The following is a 24,240-nucleotide window of genomic DNA, read 5'->3' on the forward strand; positions in this document are numbered from 1 at the left end:
ACGTCCCAAAAAGACTCAAGCTATGAGGGATGCCGTAGTGGAGGTCTGCGAATAAATTTCGACCAGCTGTGGTTCTTGTAACGTGCGCTGACATCGCACAGTATGCGGGCCTTTTGCCTCCATTGAAATAGAGTCGCCGTGGCCCGGCACCGAACCCACGTCTTTCCAGTCAGCAACCGAGTACCATAACCCCTGTGCCACCACGGCGGCATTTGTGATAACTGACTACCAGCAATACTCAATTCATGCATTTATGAAATATCTTGTGGATGAATGAAAACTTTAATTCTGCAGTAAAGGACCCGGAGTATGTTTGTCGATACATTCATGCTCATAAGTAAAGCTTTTCTCAAGTTGCACAACATTGAGCTGTCCGATCTTCTTTGTTTACTGAATTGTCGCATCTCCATTGCAACATAGTAGTCTAGAACTTGCATGGTCATATCTACCTTGTGTTCAGTGCATGGAAATGTAATGCGATGCTTATCAAACATTTTGTCGATGGTGAGGTTGTAAACGTTGCAGTGGTTTATCGCTCGACCTCGGAAGTATTTCCAATAGAATACTAGATGAGGACATCTTGATACACGAGCTAGATAAAAGCTAAATATAAGCACAAAATCACAGATTACAGGAAGCAGTTCGACATAAAATATAAATATGTCTGTTTATGCACCACATCGTAATGAAGGCATTCGACGGCATTATCACTGAAACAAGACGAGTGAACGTTAATTGCTGTGCATCTCATTATTTATAGGCTCGTGATAGCATGGCATATGCACTGGGCATGTCAGGTGCCTTTTTCCTCTATTCGCCGTCCTCTACACAAGTTAACCAATTTTAAAGATAACTGGTGCGGTTGTGAGAACATACTAAAGTTAAAATAAAATGGCCACCACTTTAAACCGAGACACAAAATCGGGACAGTTCAGTTTAAAAGGTAGCTGGGACAGTTTGGAAAAATGTCTGGAACTGCATCTGATGAAAGAACAATCAGCACAACTTGTGCTGGCTGACACGACACCATTGTGCACGGCAGACATCGTCTTGTCGACGTACCCGCTGCAGAAATGCTTTTTGCGCACATTCTTTCTCAAGTGGGACAGTCGCGACACTAACACTTTATCCAGTAATTTTGCGTAGCGAATGTCTGCAGAGCCCGCGGTGACGCGTAGGCTGCGAAAATGGGCGAGTCCTGTCAGTTACTTTGTCATGCTTCGGCGGTGACACGCTCCCACAACTCCCAAGCACACAGGCTCCACGCCAAGAACCTTTATTGCACTTCTCCCTTCTTCCCGGCGCCGCTGCTCTGCCTCCTGATGATGATGACTTGGCAATCCATTAGCACCCTCTCATGACATCACCCAGAACTAGACTCTCCGCCGCCACACTGTCCTTACAGGTCTTCCCCCCTCAATGAGTGAACTGGTTGGTGAGTCTCGTGCCTCCGAGTGGTACAGTGTGAGCTGATCAGCATGGGCAATGCCATGGCGGCGCCCAGTTGTGGGGTCCTTCAGAAAGAAGTTGTTGTCCCCTGTGCACCTAGCCACTCGGTAAAGGCCTGCGCGCCGTGGTGCAAGCTTGGCTGATATGCCCTTGGCAGCGTCGCTGATCATGTGGCTATCGAGGAGAACCAGGTCACCCTGCTGAATTGTGACTTGCTTGCTGTGCTTGTCGTAGCAGAACTTCTGTTTTTGTCTGGCGGTGCTTCCTGGTGCGTCTTAGTGAAGGAAAGAGCTTTGTGAAAGCAGCGACTTATCTCGGCTGCAGAAGCATGGTACTCTGTCACAGGTGGTTCTGCGTCCTGTTTGCAGTCTGTTGGCTTCCACGGGGTTCGAAGTTCGCGGCCGTAACAGAGCAAGGCAGGGGTGCAGCCCGTGACTACACTTTCAGCTGTGCGTAGGGCTAAAGCAATCTCTGTGATATGCTGATCCTAGTCTCTGTGTTTGGTGCAATAGGCCTGGAGGCACTCCTTCACTGTGCCGTTGTGGCGCTCCACCATTTGTCCGGCAGGTCTGTAGGGCACAGTGTGTTGATCTTTTATGCCCCAATGCTTCAGGAGGCCATGCCACACTGTGCTCACGAAAGGTTTCCCGTTGTCACTGGATATTGCAAGAGGAGTTCCGCGCCGGCAAAAAACTTGAACCGTGCAGTCCAGAATATTTTTGCTCTTCGCCGCACGCAGAAAAAATAGCTCAATAAACTTTGTGAATTTGTCAGTCAACAAGTAGACACTTGTGCTGCCGTGGTGAAGGGGGCAGTGGCCCAACTATGTCCACACTTAGTTCTTCCATGGGAGCAGTGGCCCATTGGTTACTCATGAGGCCTTCAGGCTTCTGACGACAGGCCTTTGTACCTCGCAACATCACATGTGCTTGGACACATCAGCTCGCATTCCCAGCCAGACAAAGTGGCTTGATGTTCGGTTTAGTGTTTTGAAGCCAGCATTTATTATTTATTTATTTATTTATTTTTCCTCAAAGGTCCCTTTCGGGACATTACATGAGGGGTGGGGATAACACGGCAAAAAAATATCATAGAGCATGGCCACTTGTAGGATGATCATGTGCCATCTTGAGGGCAAGCTGCCGCAGCTGAGCCGGAAGCCAAGGCACCTTCTTGGTGCCCCTGTGCTGAACGAGCAATTCGAGCTCTGTCACCTCTGCCAGGTCTTGCAGGAGACGTTGGTCTGGGTCCTTGTTAGGGAGCCCTCTGCCCTGCAAAACATCCTTAAGCCGGGGGTCTTTTTGCTGGTTGTCAATTAGTTTCTGGGTATCACTAAGAACGGAAATGTCTTCGTGTGCAGAGAGCCCTGCTGTTGTCTCAAAGCTGATCTGGGACTCTCTTTCTGGAGTAGCGATCGGGAAGAGCGTTTCAAATAGGTTAGGGCTTGGAATGTCTGGCCGGGGAAGAGGTGCCCTTCTGAGAGCCTTGGCAGGAATGTTAGCAAGCCCCCTTCTGTGCTTGATTTTGCACTTGAAACCTTGTAGCTGGAGCATCCAGCATCTGACTCTTGGCGAAGCCTGGTTAGTGGTGAACATCCATGCCCGTGACGAGTGGTCGCAGTGCACTTCAAACTCGATAAAACTCCACCTAGGGTCTGAACTTGTCTACTGCCCAAACCACTGCAAGACACTCCTACTCTTGGACAGTGTAATGCTTCTCGGCCTCTGTCAGCACTCGAATGATGAACGACACTGGTCGCAGCTGGTTGTTGGGGCCTGCCTGTAGAAGCACGGCCGCAATACCTGTTCTGCTGGCGTCTGTTTCAACAACGAAGGCTTGATTGAAGTCCGGAAGGCTTGCCACCACATTGTGGGCCAATGATCCCTTCAGTGTAACAAATGCTTCCTCCTGTTCTGTGTTCCATAGCGAGTGCTGGCTCTTCTTCAAGAGATCAGTAAGAGGCCGGGCAACAATTGAAAACTGAGGGGTGAAGCTCCGATAGTAGCCTGCTAACCCCAGGAATGCTTGTAGCTGCTTGATAATGTTTGGACGAGGCTAGTCCAGTACAGCTAATACTTATTCATCACCTGGTCAGCACTGTCCTGAGGAGATTACGTGGCCCAGGAACTTAGTGACCGACGGCACGCTTGAATCTTGTTAGGGTTAATGGTAAGACCTGCGGAGCTGATGCGTCGCAGCACTTTATGGACATGTGTGGCATGGCTGTCCAGGGTCTCGGAATGCACCAGGACATCGTCCAAGAAGGCCATGGCATACACATTGTTTATGCCATCCAAAACCCTATCTATCAACGTTTGGAATATGGCTGGACCACCTGCCATACCGAACGCCATTCTAGTGAATTCAGATGTTCCCTGGTGGCATATGAATGCAGTCTTTGCAATATCCTCATCCCGGACAGGTATCTGGACAAACCCTTGGGACAGGTCAAAGCTTGAAAATCACTGTGCGCGACCAAGTTGTGCCAGCAGCCAGTCTGTCCGCGGCATGGGATAGGCAGGCACCTTGGTACGCGAGCTGAGTAGGCGGTAGTCAATTGCGAGGCGATAGTCCCCAGACTTCTTCGTCACAAGCACAGGAGCACTGGTCCATTGGCTTGTGCTGTGGCGTATGAGGCCTTGTTGGAGCATATCCTCAATGCAGTTTTCAGATACCTTCTGCTACTTCGCATTCACTGGTCGCAGTTTGCAGCAAACTGGCAGACTGTCTTCAGTGTCATTGCGATGTTCAGCAAGAGCGGTGCAGCCAGGAGTCGTGGTAAAAATTAGCTTGAAGATCTTTAGCACCCTCTCCATGCACCCTCTCCAAACACGTAGTCATGTTGTCCGAGTGATTGTCATTTGTGAACACTGCATGCTCCACACTGGCAGCGAGGGTGGCTTGTTCTGTAAAGATGCTGTCCAAATAGTAAGATTCTTCTTCAAGCAGGGGTTCTCTCACCATCACCATCTCGGCCTTGACAAAGGGTACAATGCATTGTGGCTCCATCCCCACCGTCCATCCTCCTAGTGCCACGTGTATAGAAATGGCAGCCACCGTCAAAATGTCTCTTCCCAACACGATGTCCCTGCAGAGATCCGGGACACACAAGAACCGCTGTCTGCGACAACTGGCCGCCCACTTAATTTTGCACCTGAGTTGCTTTAGTTAAACCCCAATAAACCAAACCAAACCAATTTTGCACCTGAGCGATGTGGTGGACTAGGACCAACCTGTTGCCAGACGCAGTGTCCGCCTCTCTCTCTTTTACTTGGCCCCAGTACCAGCTACCATCACCCGCAGCCCCCGTAGACTAACACTGGAACCAGTGTTGAGCAGTGCCTGGAATGTAGTTGATCCGATCCGGACATCCAAAAGGGGCTCCCTCCTACCGGCTGTACTTGCCACTTGCAGTGCACTGTCGTTGATGCCCGCCGGGGCAGTGTCTACTGGCGTCCCTTTCTCGGGCACTGGGCTTGAAAATGGCCTGACCGCCCGCAGCGGTAACAACCTGGTGGTTTGGTTCGGCATCCAGTCGCAAGCAGCGTGGCCGACTCCGTCCAGGTCCTCTGGGGCTGAGGCAAGGGCAGAACAGCGGGTACTGTAGATAGCGCTGGCATAACTGGGGGGTGTAGCTGATCCCTGTGGAACGATGGCTGGATGGCTGCGGGGTGAAGCGGCCACTGGTATGCGGGTGATGCTGGGGCGGGCTGGTGTACAGCTGCGGCTGCCGACTGATACGTGGTCGAGGGTGCTGCCGTCAGAGCAGGCTGCAGTGCTGGAACGCCAAGTGTGGCTGAGGCTGGCCGGCAGGCCAACTGCCTGGCCACTTGGTTGCCCGGGGGAGGAGGTGGCCTATACTGCATTCGACGCCAAGCCCCGCTCCATTAGGCTGTCGGCCGCCTTCGCCAGCTCCGCAAGGTTAGCGAACTGCATGCCCTCCGCCAGTTCTTGCAGCTGTGAGTGCATTTGTCGGAGGACACGGGTCACTTTTTCAGAGTCTGGTACGTCACCGCCGATCCACTCGTAGTAAGCCGATATGGTATAAATAAATTCTTTCATATTTTCTTCCGGGTGCTGTGTCCTGTTGTCGAGCTCCTCCTTCAGGCGGCGTTTGGCATCGATGGAGGTGAATTCCGCGCTGAATGCGAGCACAAATTTGTCCCAAGTGGTGAACTGTCCCTTAAAACGCCACCACAGCTTTGCACTACCATCTAGTGCGGCTGGCACAACCTGAGTGAGTCTTTTGTCTGCGGCGACGCCGGTTATCAGGCAAAAGTTCTCCAGACGTTCAAGGAATTCTTTGGGTGTCTGGAGATCGTTAAATCCTGTGAATCTCTGCAGTTGTGACGAGGTAATCCGCGGCACAGCATCACTAGGCGGACGTACCGCAGCCATCACCATCGTATCCGCCACAGCCTCCTGTGAACCGGAATTGGGCGCTCCCGAACAAGCACGGCAACGCTCTCCCGCTGCAGTGCAGATCCGTCCGTCTGGCTCGCCAAGAGCTGCACTAGGTCCTCGGGAACGGCGATGGAGTTCATGTTGCGGTTGGATCCCGGACAAGCCCTCACTTCTCGCACTTCGGCGGTGACACACTCGTACAACTCCCAAACACACGGGCTCCACGCCAACAACCTTTTTTGCACTTCTCTCTTCTTCCTGCCGCCGCCGCTCCGCCTCCTGATGATGATGACTTGGCGATCCACTAGCACCCTCTCGTGACATCACCCGGAACTCGACCCTCCGCTGCCACACTGTCCTAACAACTCATACTATCACCTCCATACCACACACTCTGGAAACCAAGTTGAGGATGCAGTGGGTACGCGTGATTGATCTTATAAAATGGATGGTACTATGTATAGCAAGTAGTATCGATGCGGCTATCGATAGTACTATCGATAGTGTGCTACCGATAGTTTTTTTTTACCACTTACAGTTCGATAGTGACTCAACTATCGATAGTATCGATAGTACTATCGATAATTTTGCATCACTACTCTTGAGGCACCACGGTGGCTTAGTGGTTATGGCACTCAGCTGCTGACCTGAATGATGCAGGTTCCGCGGCGGTCGCATTTTTGGATGGAGGCAAAATGCTAGAGGTCCTTGTACTGCACAGTGTCAGTGCGCGTTAAAGAACCCCAGGTGGTCGAAATTATTCAGAGTCCTCCACTGTGGCGTTTCTCATAGCCTGAGTCACTTTGGGACGTTAAACCCCCATAAACCAAACCAATCTAAACTAAACATTACAGTGTGACCGTCATAATCATTTCGGGGTCTGTTTAAGATGGGGCAAAGCATTTGAAAAATAGCCGCCACAGTGGCTCAGTGGTTATGGTGCTCGGCTGCTGACCCGAAAGACGCGGGTTCGATCCCGGCCGCGGCGGCTAGAATTTCTTTGGAGGAGAAATTCTAGAGGCCCGTGTACTGTGCGATGTCAGTGCACGTTAAAGAACCCCAGGTGGTCGAAATTTCCGGAGCCCTTCACTACGGCGTCCCTCATAGCCTGAGTCGCTTTGGGACGTTAAACCCCATATACCATAAACCATTTGAAAATGACAGCCATGACAGTGAAGAACGTGCTTATCTGTATTCACGTCAGAAAAACGAAGCTTTCTCAGTAACTGCTGACTGCTCTTTTGCAAAGAGGTACATTGGATATGCAGTTTTTATGCTGCAGTATTTCATTCAGTTGACTGCACAAATGACCGCAAATGCAATAATCACTTGTATACCACATGCATAAAGAGGTAGAAAGAAAAGTTACTACTGTCCCTTCTCATTGTTGAATTGTAAAAAGGCAAATTAGCAATAAGAAAGTACGCTAGCTAATCTTTCTCATCTCTGAGCTTGTTACAGTCCAATTTGCCAACTTTTTCTTTCGAATATAGGAAATCTCAAGCAATTTTTATTTAAAAATATTTGAGCATAGTTATCATGAGTTTTTTATCTGCATCATAGTGAAAAAATTACCATTTAACTGTCCCTACTACCTTTAGTGAAGTGCTTGTTTTCTGACTCGGGCAAAATTTCTGGTGCTGAATAAGTTCACTGCATTGGTGTTCGTCATAGTCTGTTTCTGTTCATTCCACTACTTTTCTCTGTGATCCTTTCTTTTGCAGTCTTAAAAGCAGCCCTCTGCATTTAAAGGTGTGCTTCATTGATGAGCCTGTGATGAGTGATACCTATATGTAACTTTGCAGTTTCTGCCAACCAGCCTGCTGAATCGGAAACTGGATTTCTTCTCCATCTTTGACAACCCTTTGAGTACAAATGTTAGGAAGCCCTTGGAGTACTCTGATGCTTCATGGCAGGTGCCGTGGACTTTGCTTGAGCTGGCGGCCCGAGTTGTTGTGTCTGAAGGGTAAGAATTTTTGCTTTTCTTACAAATGCTGACTTATCACATGAAGAAGCTGCACTGAAAGTTTCACAACTCGCTTTGGATCAGCTCTTCTAGAGTGTTTTGTGGAAAGGGAAGGGTGCAGTTACTGTCTGACTTTTTAGTGGACACTATGCTGTGAGGAAAGGACAAACGGGGAGGGAAAGAAGGAAGAGAGAAAAAAAGAGGAGCATCATAGTGGAGGGCTTCAGAATAATGTAGACAACCTGGGTTCTCTAAAGTTGCACTGACATCGCACAGCACAGCATACCTTTTGTGTTTTGCCTCCATTGAAACGCGTCCGCTTTGGCTGGGATTGAACCCACGTCCTCGAGTTCAGCAGCAAAGTGCCGTAACCATTGGAGCCGCTATGGAAGGCCTGCAGTGAAGTCTATGATGCTCATCCCCAAACTTAATGGACTAAAATAAATTGAAAAAACTCTCTGGAGAATGGTAGTGTAGACAGAATATAGTGGATTCTATGGGGACCACTGCAACTTTCATGAGGCAGTGTAATTGCTCTAGCAATCTCTAATGGGCATATGCTGTTCAATAAACTTTGCAGATGACTGGAAGCAAGAGCAGCACATGCTTTTTGTGTGAAGGTTTATACTTAAACTGTTCTTGTATTGAGCAGAACATTGAATACCAGAAAACGATGTGGTGAAAGTTGTTGGCTCTCTGCCTGAGGTAAAATAAATGTACATCTGCACAGGCTTTTGAAGCATCTTGGATGTCACTAATGCATCAAGAATCTGTCAACAGATACATAGACTTCGCGTATCCTTACACTTCGAAATGTCTCCTGGTGCAATTAAGCATTGGTGGCAGGCACGATTCAATGGACCATTGTTATCACAAGTCCCTTGGCTGAAACTCTCGCAGCCTCTCACTCTTCTGTCTTTTTCGTTGCTATCTTCTCCAATGGGACACACATCTCCTAGTCCCTTCTGCAGGTCTGGTTCCTTTTTTGTAGCCTTCCTCGGATATTGAAAAAACCTCTTTGGGGGCTATGGTTTGTGGTACCTGTAAAATTAAGCCGGGGACTGGCACTTAAGAACCCTATAACCTGCCCCAGATGTCCAGCGCCTACATCTGTGGCAAACAGTTGCCCTCATGTCACCATCGGCTTGCCACGTTCAATCTGCTTACGAGCTCAGTGCTATCCAATAGCAGGCTGGTGAACTACAGAACTGTGTGCATCTGCAGTGAACTCTGCATGTTGCATGATAGAAAATGGGTTCTTTATTCCTTTGAGTGCCATGCCTGAGTATACTCGGGTGAGCCCCTATACACACCCCTTGCAACGTCTGAAGATACTCGTGTTGCATTTTGTGCTTAGTCCTTACAACTCCTGAGTATCCTCTGGTTCAAAAAGATCTTGGACTGGTCCTGCCATTTAATGAGCAGTTGTTAAAACTCAAGTTAACTCGCAATTTCATAGGTGGAGGGTAGATGCCTCTGTTGAATTTGCTGCGGTGCTTCATTGCACTTTGTCTTTTTCCGACCTACAACTTATCACTCTGCATCATGCCCTATTTTGAACAGTATCAGAGTAGCAAAGGGCTCTAACCCACATAATCGTGACTGTTTATTTTCTGTCTACATATAAAAAATGTGTTGAAGCATTCTTCAAGAGCGAACCAAATATTGTATTTCTCAGTTATCAGTGTATGTTTTCTTGGAAGTAAATCTTGTGTTACTGTCAGAAGCAGTGTAAAATGCATATTTGAAACAGAGAGAGAAACCCAGCACATAGGAGAAGTCCTCCCAAAATAACGTGCACTCAGAGTAAGTAAGGTGGGACGGGGAGATGAAAGCGTCATATCTGGTACCCGTAAGGTGTTTTTAATCACACTCCAAAATCTTTTTCTTCGAAAACAGTACGGACGTGACTTGTCAGGATGACGACGAACATTTGTCTAGCCTGCGCTGCACTATTCAGGGACACTTGTAACAATGCTTTGTCGCCCTGGAAACGGGTTAGAACGAAGAATCCCGTGTATGCGATTCGCTTCGTGCTGTATTGGCGACAGAGTGGGAGTTCGCACCACTCACCCTTAGCCGAAATTAACCGAAAGGAAACACCAGAGAAAAAAAAAACGGCATGCAGGGCTGAATAAATTCAAGGACAGAGATATATGAAGCCCCCCCCCCCCAACACACACACACACACACACACACACACACACACACACACACACACACACACACACACACACACACTCACACACACGCACACACTCACTCACTCACTCACTCACTCACTCACACACACACACACACACACACACACACACACACACACACACACACACATGCACTCACACACACACACAGACAGACAGAGCCAAAGACACTAAACATTACAGTTCTGAGGTATTTTGATGGCCACGATCTTGTGCAACTTCAGTGCCTGTTTTCTCAAGTTTTTTTTAACAGACTTCCCTGCCTGCGGAAAGCATAGCACGACAATGGCTTCATGGATTTTCATGCAGTTTGTTAAAGTATGTTCCTTGATAAATTTTTTATGCATTACATTTTTCAATTACTACCTTATTGTTTTTTTACTCTGCAACTATAGTGATGTGACGAGTGCATTATGCAAGCATGGATATAATGTTCTGTGTAGAACAAAATCAGGGTCATAAAAATATTTGAGACTGTCACTGTATGATCCATTCCTTTGGCAGCTAAAATTTAAGAGTGACTGCAGGCTCCTGCCATGTTTTCTTGTCGCGCCAGGCTTTCTGCAAGTTCGGTATAGCAATGAGGTACGTAAAGATTTATAATGCCAAAAATACTGAAGATATATCAGTAAAATTTTTGTATTAAATCATTAGTGCTCTTCTGAATAAACATGCCAAATTTCATCACTCTACACTGAAGAATATAAAAACTACGTATCCTTGCGTCATGCCATGCCGTATGTGAGGCAGAACTGTGCCCTGTTACCATGCATGCTCTTTCTCTTTAATCTACTGTCTAGAAAATTAGACAGGTTGCAGAAATTATGGGCATTATTTACTAGCAACAGTCTTGCTTTTTCTTGTGGCCAGTAGAATAATGGCGGCATTGAAGGCACTTTAAGGTGTGAAATGCTTTCTATGTCCACAGCATGTTCTTTGAAAGGGTTTTGCCAAATCATTGCCAACAATGGGAAAAAAGTCTTGCTGAAGCCATGCTAAAATTGTAGTGAAACTTTTTAAGACGTGTTCTGCCGGTCATTCAGGTAGATCTGCAAATATTAACAAGTGGTAAATGTCTTGGTATGGAAATTATAATTTTACTCTCAATTCGTGTGTCTGTCTCAACAAATGGTAAACAGCATGGCCCTTGTAAGCTAAACTGGAAATGATGACATTGATTTTGGGCTACTTTCAATGAAAACCATGCATGATACACCCTGCAATGCAGTCTGTGCGTTTGTATTGCTGTCGAATAACTTGCTGAGGGTTTGATTCAGCTCACAGGAACAGCACTGTACTCATTTAAATGTTCAGCGCTGCACCAGTAAAGAATCAAAGGCCTGTGAATTCGATGCTTGTCAGAATGCTAAAGGCGAAAAGGGGCCATGCATTTCTGCACACACAAGCCTGCAAACTGCGTGCTTGTTGAAACGCAACTGGAGAGGCCGAGAAGCATGCACTTTGGGGACATAGAGTGGCCACTCTTACATTTCATTGGCGCTCCACAAACAATCCGTTTTGAAAGTGTATGTGGTGTGTGCGATCGCATGTGGAACGAGTGCTGTTTTGTTGAGGGGCCGATATGTGATGGACGAGAATTTTCACATGATAATCACAAAAACATAAAGCAATGGTGACTATGCCTGCACAGTTCAATATCGTCTTCCAAGTTCATCAGCCTGAAAGTGTTTTGTGGTTTTGGCCTTCCTTGGGAATTAGAAAGGGTTGTAACATTTTACATTTCCATGGGTTTGCACTTAGGTTGGAAGAGTGATTGCCATGCAGACAGTATGCTGAGGTGCTGCATTCTCATGTTATATATTTTTGTCTAGGCTGGTAAAGAATGTTTAGCTTGATTAATTGCACCGAAACAATGTTGGCATTGGGTGGAAATGCAGACGGAGTTAGCAAGAACACTGAAATTTTGGTTGCCTTTCTCTGTCAGGAATAAGAGTGTTGTGTGGTTGCATTGAGTGAAGCATGGAAGCAAAGTTTGTCAGCTACTAAAGGTTTGAAACAATGAGAAATCCTGGGCTTGGCTGTCATGGAGACCATGCGGCTACTAACCTGGATACAAATATGAATGGTTACCTCCGTAAAGGTCTTTTGAGGTCAACAATTTCCAATCTGCTGTGGCTGCTGGCACCTGGAACAGGTCCTTGAAATGTCTGCAACACCTGGAGTAGCACAGATCTTCTGTGAAAACATGACTGCCTTTATATTGACATGTGGTGTTCCTGTGGGATTTGCACAGGCAGATACAATCATAAGAGAGAGCTGATGACTCATTGCAACAGAGTGGGCTGCGTGAAGCGCTGGTGACTGCCATGGCCACTCTCATGTCAGCTTCCAACCAATCCTACTTCCTCTGGAGTTGGGTGGGTGGCACTTGCCAGAACTAGGTTACCACTCTGAATGTGACATTCAAAATTCCACCTAAGTGAACATTAACTGTTGTGCTTCATTCCAGAAGGAAAAGGCAAGTTACGGCCAACTCTTATTTTAGTGCTGAAGTACATTTGTGTGTGTGCCTCATTTATTGCTACCTTTAGTGACCCAAAAATTGATCCTGGCAACGAGGTTTCTGTCATAGTAGCCAGTACTGACATTGACTGGTTTATCCCTTTCAGCTACATGAAGTTGACTGCTGAGGATGTGCCACGATCGCTGTTACAGCTGCTGCACACCGCCACCCCATGCTTCAGTTGCCAGCATCCAGTGTTTCCAGCGACTGCAACTAAAGTGCATTTCAGAGTGAATCCACACATGATCATTGGACACTCTGGTCAGCTGATATGGGCCCCCTCATATGACTACCAGGTGCCCGTGCGAGCACTCGTGTGCTCAAACAGGTGCTTCCCTCTACACCGGTGCTCAAGAAAGCGAGCTCCTCCGCAGTGAGAACTGCACCACGTGTGAGAAGAAAAGTTAATGCAATAAAAGCACTATTGCTGTGTTGTGTTCCTCATTTGAAGTGATCTCTGTCTTCTTCGAAGGGTTGTTGAAAGTGTACAGATAACTGGTGCTCAGGTGCATATTTTTGCAATGAACTGACTTCAGTGTACACTGTATGCAAAGGGAGCAAAAGTGCTGCGTGCTTTGTGGGCGTACTAAAACAAAGTATGGCCAGCGGAGTTTTGCTTGTCTGCACATTCATTGCTTAGTGCAACTTGTTAGGACCTAGAAGTCTGTGTACTCATTATCCGTTATTGTTTTTTGCTAGAGAGACATATAGGGCAGAATGGGCACAACTATAATTTTATCCAGAAGGAATGCACATTTGTAATAAAAGCACAAAAAATTTCTCTTGCTCTTTCAATAAAATGCGCATCATGCATTTTTTGCATTGGCAGTATAAGTCTTGTGCAGGGTTGAGAGTGCATTAGCAGTGAGTGCAATGGAACGTATGCTAACATGCATAGGCCTACTCTCAAAAGTGGCAAACACTTTCACGACTTTCTGTACCATCTCATTTCTTCTGTTTAACAGCGTGATGTCATGCAGCTGAACATCACATTGACAGTCTCAGTGGTGTGTTGTCAGGTGGCCAAAGAGTGTCCCTCTGAGGGATAACTGATGCCTTATTCACATGGCATGATGTTGGAAACTCTTGTCAGATGTGCGGTCATCTTTTTACGCCTCAACACGGCTGCACATGGAATGTCAAAGTTGAATGTTCTATCTGCAGAAGGGACATTTCATTGCGCCATGCAGCACAAAAAGATGACCGCACATGTGCCAAGGACTGAGAGCATGCTGCATCCCCTTCAAGCCACCTGGCAACACACCACCAAGACTACCGGTGCATCGTTAAACTGCGTGATGTCATGGTGTTTAATAGCAGCAGAATTGGGATGGCACACGAAGTAGGGGCTGTTTCCCATTGTTCAAAGTGTACCGATGTGTGCTTTCCATTGCGCTTATTAATAAAGCATTCATATTCACGTGCAAGACTTGCACTCCAAATGTGAACAACGCATGATGCAGGTTTTACTGGAAAAGAGAAATTTTGGCGCTTTTATGTGTATATGTGCATTTCTTCCAGCATTAATTACTGTATTTACTCGCATATAGGTCGACTTTTTTTTTTCAGAAATGTTGTCCATAATTAGTTATCGACCTATATTCGTTGCCAAAGCACCTCGACCTATATTCGTGACGCAGGTCTTCAACATCATCATGCGGGTGCACCCAGTGAATTGCTATGAGTACCCGCATTTCTCTTTCGCTCATTTGTGTGGTCTTATCGTGGTAGACAGCTTAGAAAGCAGTATATTTTGGCGTTCTGGACAGGAGCGGTGCTAGTAAATCATGAGAGGTTTTGGAGGCGCACCACATAAGAAAAAGAGGAAAAAGTTGTGTCAGCGATACATCTGTGAACCTCTTTAAAGCTGTGATCTCCTATCTTGAACGGTTCTGTTGATTGTACATCATGTTTCTTTCTGCGCGTGCCTAGGTTTCTGTATATTTGCTCGCTTTTCAGAGAGTCAGATGAAGTGTGTGCTTGTCCTACGTCGTATGTGCATGTTTTTCAAAAGATATGGGTCGACTTATATTCGAACAATTTTTTTATTTCTTGGCGAGCCCAATGTGTAGGGGTCGACCTATATTCATGGTCGACCTATATTCGTGGTCGACCTATATGCGAGTAAATACGGTATTAGTTGTTAATTAGAGTTGTGCGCTGTTTGTCTTTCTTGTATATATCCTTTTGTTCCACTGACATCTTCAGAAATGTGCTCCTTCTAGCTCAGATTCAAGCAGTCCTACATTATCATTATTTTTCTTGTTCGATACTTTCTTTTGCTTAGAAGTGTGCCATCAAGACTGGCTGTGTGTGGCTATGGCTAGCGTCCTAAGTCGGAACGCGAAAAAGTAATTTCTGCTGCTTGATGTGCAGCTGTATTGTCAGCTGGTACCAACACATCTTCATTTCACAAATAATATTTGTGCACATTCTTTTCACCAACAACCTTATGGGCTCTTTCACATGTACCATTGGTTTGTTTGCGTGCAAATCACAACACAGAAATTGTGTGTCACAGTTTGTTTTCTTAAATTACTGATTTGGTTTCAAAACTTGGCTGATTTGGCCAAGACCAATAGAAAAACGGCTACTGCGTATTGAACTCTGGAAACTGGGCTAAGCCATGCTTGGAAAAAGTGAAGCCACCTACTATTTAATGATCTGAATTGCCATTTGCTGAAATAGTTGCAATGGTCAGTTCTGCCACTGCTGCACAGTGTACTAGTACTTCCGTCATTTCTGATTGGCAGATGGCAACACCACTCTAGTCACATAGTCCTAAGTTGTACCTATCTTGTCAGCTGGCTGGTCTTTCTTTTCAGACCTAGTTTTTATGGGTCTAGAGCTTCTGATTAATATCAGACAAACTAGGCAAGTTTCAATACTGAATGACTAATGCAAAGAAATATACTGCAAAACACAGTGCTTCCCCACAGGAGCGTCTGCAGCGTGCAGATGTTTGTGAGTTGTGACACCATGGGCTCCTGAGCATCCGCAGGGGCATCCCCATAGGGTGATGATGGTGAGCAGTGTGTCACCACGGACCCGAGCATCCGCGCTTAGCCGTGCGTGGCTCGGCCATGTCTGGGGAAAAGGGGATCCTTGTGGTTGAGCCGATGCCAAGCGTTTGGACCTTTAAAGGTGCCCTGCGACGTAGATAAAGCATGGGGTCTTTATTCTTTGTATGCAGAGTAAGGGACATTGTGAGTCCCGAACGCGCAATGAGATCACCGAAATCATAATATTTGATATTTTAATCTTCGCTAGAAATGCTTGTTTCGAGCCGATGGTGTCGCAACGCGGCGGCCATTTGCGGCAGCGGAAATGAGGTGGCATCCAGATAGGGCGCTGCATTTCTCATTGGTTGGGCGTCCAGTTTGCATATTGTTCCTTTATACTTGCGAAATGAATCCAAAATATTATGTCTCTGAGCACTGAAAGCTTTTTGCATGCCACAAAAACTGGAAAGAAGCAGGGAAAGCGAACGAAAACTAACAAGAATACATCTAGGGGCGACACTTTCCATTCCGCTTCAAACCTTGGTGGCGGCTAGCGCTGTTCAAAAAACGTTGGCTCAAAACAGAAAGCGCGCGCGTCGAGACCGGCCGTGACCATACCAAGACGGCAGTGAAAAAAAAAAGCCAGTCGACACAGTCGAGTTGGGGGGGGGGGCTACTGCCCACAGCCTTCCACTCCGACCTTCCTTTGTTGTTAGTCACCCCTGCCCTGACTATGGCGTCGCGTACACGGGGGCCAGACGCCGTCAAAATGCTCGGCTGTCTACAGCCCCGACAAAGCAACAACTGCATGCACGCTTCCGCTGCGTGTGCGCTAGGTGCGGTTCTGATTGGTAGCGCCCAATCTCGGCACTGGGTGAGTGAAATGGGCGAGTGAAGTGCGTTTTAGTCTGAGCTTTTCATTTCGAATTTTCAGAGTGGAATAACTTTCGTTTGCATGCTCCGATTTCAATAATTCTTTTTGCTCTGGTCTCTGGAAAGCATGACGAATCTATTTAACGATATTAACTGGTACTGAGGAAATCATCGCGGGGTCCCTTTAAGGCCCCTCGGTGGAGGCAACACACCACTTTGGCCCCTGTTTCGCGTAGACGGCACCTCCGGCCTGAACCGACCGAGTGAAATCGGCAGTCGCCTTTTCCTGTCCACCTTTCCATCTTCTACTTTCCTATCTTCTTTCTCACGACTCTGCTGTCTCCTATTCACTTCTTGGATTTTCCTCCTTTCCTGGCGGCGAGGGTTAATCTTGTGTGGCTAACTATCCTGAGTTGCGTCATGTTTGGTTATAGTTGCGGTGTACTCTAGATGAGTGCGGTGAGGGGCTAGTTGGTACGACGTTATGAGAACAAAGAATAACTGCACAAATAGGACGGGACAAGGGAGAAGAAAAAGAAACCCTTTCCTTCGAAGATCAGAGCGCTGCGTGCACTAGCCTCATCGCCGCAAAAACTTGCAAGGTCAGGTGGTTGGGCTACTGCCTGCGCATAAGCCGTAATAAACAGTAGACATGTCCAAATAGAGAAATTTCACAAGGACTGTTTCAAATATTCCTTTTTTCCTGTACCAGCGTCCGAGTGGAATGGGCTGCCAAACGAAGTTGTAAATGCACAATCTCGAGAACGGTTTTCCGTCCGTCTTGCTAAACATATAAAGCAATTTTAATATAAAGGGAATCTTTTAGAATGTAAACTTGGGTCACTGACCACGTCAAAAAAGGGGAATCTTTTATTACCTGCAATTTTTCACCTGTATTTTATGACTGTACTTTGTTAACAATGTTTTATTGATTGTGCTGTATTGATTGCATCTTGTTCCTGCTGGTCTGCATATTGTTCCTACTGGTCTGCATATGCCACAAGTTTGATGTTGTGTCCACTCCTGTCTTTGTCCAGGTTGGACCGATAGTATGTACAAATAAATAAATAAATAAGAATCTGCACCCGCTGGAGGTGTTGGGCTTCTTCGGGATTCTTGCTGCGTTTGTCCCGTGTGGTTCTTCTTGTCTCTTGTCTCGTCCTTTTTGCGCAGTTATTCTTTGTTCTCATAGTTGCGGTGTACAGCTGGCGTGGGCAAGACTTGCGTGCAAGTTGCTGTCCCGTCCCCCTGGGCTCCACGTTGGGCGGCTGGCACCGTGACTGAACACATTTCATGGCTCCTCCCCTTTCCAAACATGACCGCACTCTTCTTTGTGCAGTGAAAGTGTTCAGATTGGCTTGTTTTGCTCTAAAACGATGTTTCTCATCGTTTCAGGCACTCGTACGCGCTTCTCATGCAGTTCTGAGCGATTGCGTTTTCAAGTGTGTAGCGAACAAAAGGAGTGCAGAACGATGCAGCAGATTTTTTTTACGAAAAAGAAAGCAACATTCATAAAGTTCCATGTGATCCATAGTGAAAGCAAAGAAAAACAAGCGAGAATAATATCCCCTTTTGTTGTGTCGAAGTGCTTAACAGATTCCTTGGGCCAGATGCCGTGGGCCCTGGCTACAAGGTATCAAAAATGGCCAGTGGCGATTTACTGCTAAAACTCCACGACAACATCCATTCCAGTGCTCGAAACTCTCAAATATTATGTCTATAGGGGATATTCCTGTCTCTGTGACTCCCCATCGATCTCTTAACACAGTCCGAGGTGTAATCTCTGAAATTGACTTATCCGTCTAGCAGAAACCAAAAAAATGCTTCAAGGGCTCACCAACCAAAATGTGATTGACGATTATAGGATCAAATTCCACAAGGTAATAGATACTAAACAAAGGAAACTGAAGGATACTAAAGGAAACAAAAAATGATACTAAACACATGGTCCTCGCGTTTAACACCAGCACCTTGCCTGAAACCATCGAAGTTGGATACCTTAAAGTAAATGTGAGGCACTACATCTCTAACCCCTGAAGATGCTTCAATTGTCAAAGGTTTGGCTGCAGCTCATAGAGTTGCCACGGCCGCAAAACTTGCGTGAAATGCGCTTTGAAGGACCACCATTGTGAGGAATGTTGCGCAGCCCTATGCTGCCCTAACTGTGAAGGACCATGCTTCATACTCCAGGGCGTGTCCGTCCTGGAAGAAGGAAAAAAAAAATAATCACTATGAAGACCAAGGAAAACATTTCATTTAAAGAAGCGAGGAGGCAATTTGCACTTATGAACACATTCTCCTTCACAGCAAAATCCAACTTCGCTGATGTGGTGAGCAGGGTCGGTGCACCACGCAGCACTCTGACACCTGCCAAGGCCACTTTCACCGAGCCTATAGCAGGGCCATCCATGTCCCAGGCAGGGGCAGCGAAGGCTGCTCTGCCATCTCCAAAGTAGGGAGCGCTGGTCTATGGGTCGGCATCTTGCAGGACTTCCCCCCCGTCATGGGAGGCCTGAAACCGACACACCCGAGGCTTCCCCACTGTCTTACACTGTCTTATGTAACTTACAGCCCGCCTACTTTACAGCGGCGGAACAACTCTCTTGAGCGAAAAAGAGACAGAACCCTGATAATGGGCCCAGAGCAGAAGTAAACCCTCTTTTATTCCCACCCCAGAACATAAACATAAGTTGTTCTAGTTCGGTGGAACTGTAGAGAACTGCTGCGAAATTACAGCGACATAACACATATTTTAGGGTCAATGTTGCCTCTAGCTTATGTCTTAGGAAACCAATCTTGGTCCACAACACATGAATATCCTGAAACATTATAAAACTTTTAGACGCAATTGCGAGCAGGCAAATAGACTCTCTGGAGGCGTTGATATTGTCATTCAAAGCGGCGTTCCTGCTCAAGAAGTCAAAATCAAAACAAAACTTGAGGCAGTTGCGGTCAGCATCGTCAGCTATACAAAACAATAACAGTCTGTTCCTTATATCTTTCTCCACATTTAACATTAACAGTCCGTGATCTACAAGAACTGATCGACGAACTTCCAGAGCCATATCTGGTAGTTGAGGATTTTAACGCTCACTCCCCTTTTTGGGGAAGCGAACGCTGTGACTCTAGGGGTCAAATAATCAAAGATTTTATTCTCACAAATATTGTATGGCTTTTAAATATGGAAAAAGCCACATACTCTTTCCCAACCTCTGGGAAAATGAGCTGTTTAGACCTGCCGTTTAGTTCACCATGTTTTTAGCGATTTTAAATGGGATGTTTTAGACAACCCATATGGGAGTGATCACGTGCCAGTTTTTGTCATCCTATCATCGTCACCTGCAGTCATCCCAACTAAACCATGACCATTTAGCTGACTGGGCATTATTCAGAGTAAAAGCCAGTTTAAAAAGCATTTTCTCAGAAACACTTAGCATAGATGAACTAAATGAAATTCTCATGAAGTGTATCATCGATGCTGCACGCCTAGCTATTCCCCAGTCCACAAGAGTGGTGCGCCAGAATCGCAAGGTATGGTGGTAGGGAAGTGAAAAAACAACAAAATAAAGCCTTGGGTGTTTTTCGTAGGTATCCAAGTCACAAGAGTGAAAAGCTAAAGGAAAAAAAAAGGGCAAAAGCTACAACCCGATATGCCGAAAAAACTTGACAAAGTTATTTGTCTTTCATAAACTGCACACTAACACAAAAAAAGAAATGTGGGAGCTGGTTAGAAAAATAAATGGCATCTACTCCCCATTCACACTTCCTCTTCTGACAGGCAGCATGCAGACAAGTATTAAAGAACAAACTGACATCTTGGGTCAACATTTTTCTACAGGTTCTAGTTCCTCACACTGCACACAGTCATTATTAAAATACAAAAACAACCGAAAAACAAAGGCTCCCTACGGCAGGCAGCACAAACGAGCCTTACAATAATTTGATTACACTTCAAGAACTTCAGAGAGTACTCTCTATAGTTAAACAAACTGCACCAGGCCCCAATGAAATTCATTATGAAATGCTGTCCTATCTATCTGAAGTTCCCTCTGTAGAAGTTCTGTTACAATTTTTTACCAAATATGGGTACTAGGAAAAATACCAGTGGCTTGGAAAAAAGCCATTATTGTTCCACTCCTAAAACCAGGAAAGCCACCAACCTCCCCAGGTAATTACAGGCCTATAACGCTTAGAAGCTGTCTTGGCAAATCTTTTGAAAGTGTTCTCAATATTAGGTTAATGTTTAATCTAGAATCCGGTGAGCTTCTTGATGTCCGCTAATGTGGCTTTAAAAAAGCATGCTCCACAGTCGACCATCTTGTCCGCCTGGAAAACACACCCCAAGAGGTGTTTATACACAGACAACACTGCCTTGCTGTCTTTTTCGATATGGAAAAGGCGTACGACACAACATGGAGGTTCAGGATTCTTCATGACCTGGCAGAGCATGGCATCCATGGGAGGATGCTGAAATGTTTGAGCAACTTTGTGTCCAACCGTTCATTCCATGTTCGTCTCGGTGCAACCCTCACGAAGAATTTCAATCAGGAGAACGGTGTGCCTCAGGGATGCATTTCAAGTGCTTCACTGTTTATAGTAAAAGTGAATTCCTTAGCCAGCTTAATTAATTCCACAGTCCATTATGTACTCGATCTGCGTTGATGACCTTCAAATTGCATGCACATCTTCTAGCTTATCAACTTGTGAGAGACGAATTAGCAATTTGGGCAGACAGAAACGGTTTTAGTGTTTTCCTCACAAAAAACAGTTGCTATTCTTTTTTTTCGCCAAAGAGGACTACAGATTGATCCCACCCTCCATTTGAATGAAACCATACTTCCAGTAAAACAAGAACAGTAATTTTTAGGCCTAACTTTTGACAAAAAAGGTCACGTTCCTACTGCACATAAACACATAAAGACCCTAAAAAAGAAAGCAGCCCAGTCATTGAATATCAAAGTACTGTCACAAAAATGCTGGTGGGGGTCTGATAGGATGTGCCTATTGCACATCTATCGGTCAGTAGTGCGCTCTTCCTTAGACTATGAATGCGTAGTATATGGGTCTGCAAGGCCATCATACCTTAAAAACCTAGATCCAGTATGAAACCTTGAATTGCGTCTTTCAACTAGGGCACACAGAACATCCCTTGTAAATAGTCTTCACATAGACACAAATGAGCCACCCCTCAAAAACAGTATAACAATGCTTACCTGTGCATATGTACTGAAAATAAGGTCGCTACCAAAACATCTGTGTTACCGCATAGCTATTAAATGCCCATCCAGAATATTCTTTACCAGCAAACCTCAAGCTGTCAGGCTACTCTTCCTCCGCTTCAAAGAAAAATGCCAAGAAATAAACATACTAGACGCGCTTCCAGATGTTGCCTGGAGACCCGATCTGTTGCGGCCTTGGTACACATTTCCTGCTTTATATGATTTCTCACTGACACACATTCGCAAAAGGCGAACCCTACAGGAATATATTCAGCAAGAGTTTTTTGCAGTAAGTGAAAAATACGAGAATTACACTGATTTCCACACAGACGGTTCTAAAACAGCATTCTATATATAGGGAGTTCGATAATACAAGGGAAATGGAAGAGAGTGGTCAGGCTGGCACAGTGCACTTCAATTTTTACAGCAGGATGCTTCGCCATTGCTGTACCTGTAGGTCAAATAATGGAGAAAAACAGAGAACAATGTTATCTACACTGACTCCCTCTGTGTAATTACAGCAATAAACCCCAGAAATGCAGTCAAACCCAGAATAGGAAACATAATACATAATGTGATAAAAGCTGAGGCACAAGGACGAACAATAAAGTTCTGCTGGGCTCCTAGTTGCATGGGAATCAGCGGGAACGAGAGCACTTATGCATGTGCCGCACTTGCCCGTAATGGTAAAGTAAAACAAGTAAACATACCGCATAAAGACTGCATGAAGTTTGTCCAAAATAAACAGAGCAAAATGGCAAGCTTCATGGGACAACGAAGTTAAGAACAAGCTGCACTTTTTAAAGCCCATCCTAGGTGAATGGAAGACCTGTATGTAGGCATCAGGAACAATTTATAGATGTAATTTTATGTCATTTCTGCATTGGACATACCCACATTACACATAATTTCTTACTAATGAAACAAGACCAACCGCTTTGTGAAAGATGTGGAGATGAGCTCACAATAAACCATATTTTATTCTCTTGTTTAGAACTTGGAAAACTAAGAAAAAAGAACTTTACTAGGTTTTATAATGAATGTATTCCTTTCCATCCAGCGCTGCTCTTAGGTGAAAATGCTATTGATAACACATCTTCTGTTTTAAGCTTTTTAAAAGAAGCAGGTGTTCTTGAGAAATGGTAAAATTCGATCCACTGCTTCGCTTTGTTATATGGTACACTTCAGCCATTTTCTCAATCCTGAGAAGAAGGCTGATGTCTTTATTTTATTTCTCGGGAATCTAAATTTCCTTGCCCAGTGAAGGACAGCCGATAATTAAGGTTACCCGGCTTTCCTGAAAGCTTTTACTAGTAGCCACTTATAAAATATCTTTCCTCTCTCATTAGTAGGTAGAACAAACTAACTTTTTAGACCCTCTGCACTGCTATGTTTCTTCAGATATTAGCAAAGATCTGCAGAAAAGAATTTTCTTATACCTTGAGCTTTTAGCTACTTATGTGCCATTAAACCCAACACAATACAACGCAACACGAAACACAGTGTTTGGGCTAGACTTCAGTGCTTGTAAACCGTGGTTATACAGAGGTTAGGTACATGTTATTGTTTTAACAAAAATATATCAGCAGAGATTAATTCATAATTATATTGTTGCTGCCTTGTATTAGACTTTCGCAAAAAAATTCAGTATCTTTGACAGCCATTTTTGTTTTCGTAAAATTGGCATGCTTGTAACTAATGCACACTGAGTGCTGCCCTGCGAGATTTTCTGTGCGTTATAGCGAGAGCACTGTAGTTTCAGCGTAAGTTAATGATTTGCAGCTTCAGGGTCATTGAAATGTAATGCATCATCCTTTGCATAAGCCACATTCTTATGTGCAGTCTCTGCTGCATTTGCAACAGGGACTGGACAGCAATCAACGCACTTGCTGTGAAAACAGCTAAAGTGCCATTGCGCTTCTCCTGCAGAAGTTTTACGGTGACGGTGCAAATGCTTGGCAAGTCAGTCTTCCTGACACGATCAATATTTGCTATTTACAGTATACACCTGCTTCATCACAGCGCTGGAAGCATGTTTTATGTGTTGAAGTGAAACCTTTCATTGGCTATGTGTGTGCTGTGCACATGAACAGTAGGGTGTGTTGGCAGAATTTCTGATTGACCCTTGCCTCGCCATGCATACTGTGCTGACTGGACAGTGGTTTACATATATCTAAGTTGTAGAAAGCTGTCTGAAGATTTACATTGCTAAATATTACGGGTACACTGCACACCACATGGGAAGGTGGTGCTAGTCAGATTATTGACATCTATTCCACAACTTCATGTTGGTTCAACTACACCATTTTTATTTAACTTCCTTGTTTGAATTTATACTTGCTGGTATATACAGGGTGATTTCTTTAACCCTTACAGATCTTTATTTTAAAAACTATGAGAGATACATTGGTGTAGTATGTTGCTGGATTATACAGCAAGGCAGCCATTATATACTTCATATGCATCAATAATAAACGATTAATTAACTAAAATTATGTAATAAACTCTTTATTTTAGATTTTAGGGAGCAAGATTATATTGCGACATTGATAGCCGTCAAGATTGAAGGTGAGCTGTCTTTTTAATTTCGTTAATTGGC

General features: G+C 45.3%; 1 protein-coding gene across 5 annotated transcripts in view; it reads left to right on the forward strand.

Moving 5' to 3' along the window:
* The window catches only part of LOC149352213 (leucine-rich repeat protein 1-like), a 61,822-nt gene extending 48,831 nt beyond the window's left edge, over nucleotides 1–12,991 (forward strand). For all 5 annotated transcript variants that reach the window (XM_089581377.1, XM_089581378.1, XM_089581375.1 and 2 more), the window contains 2 exons: nucleotides 7,659–7,819; nucleotides 12,654–12,991. In XM_089581377.1, the coding sequence (XP_089437503.1) occupies nucleotides 7,659–7,819; nucleotides 12,654–12,924 (432 nt within the window). In that variant the 3' untranslated portion in view covers nucleotides 12,925–12,991. The remainder of the gene's footprint in view (nucleotides 1–7,658; nucleotides 7,820–12,653) is intronic.
* Nucleotides 12,992–24,240: the final 11,249 nt, after the last annotated feature.

Source organism: Amblyomma mixtum, chromosome 3 (genome assembly GCF_055824585.1).
Source record: "Amblyomma mixtum isolate Tamu chromosome 3, ASM5582458v1, whole genome shotgun sequence".
Classification (NCBI taxonomy): Eukaryota; Metazoa; Arthropoda; class Arachnida; order Ixodida; family Ixodidae; genus Amblyomma; species Amblyomma mixtum.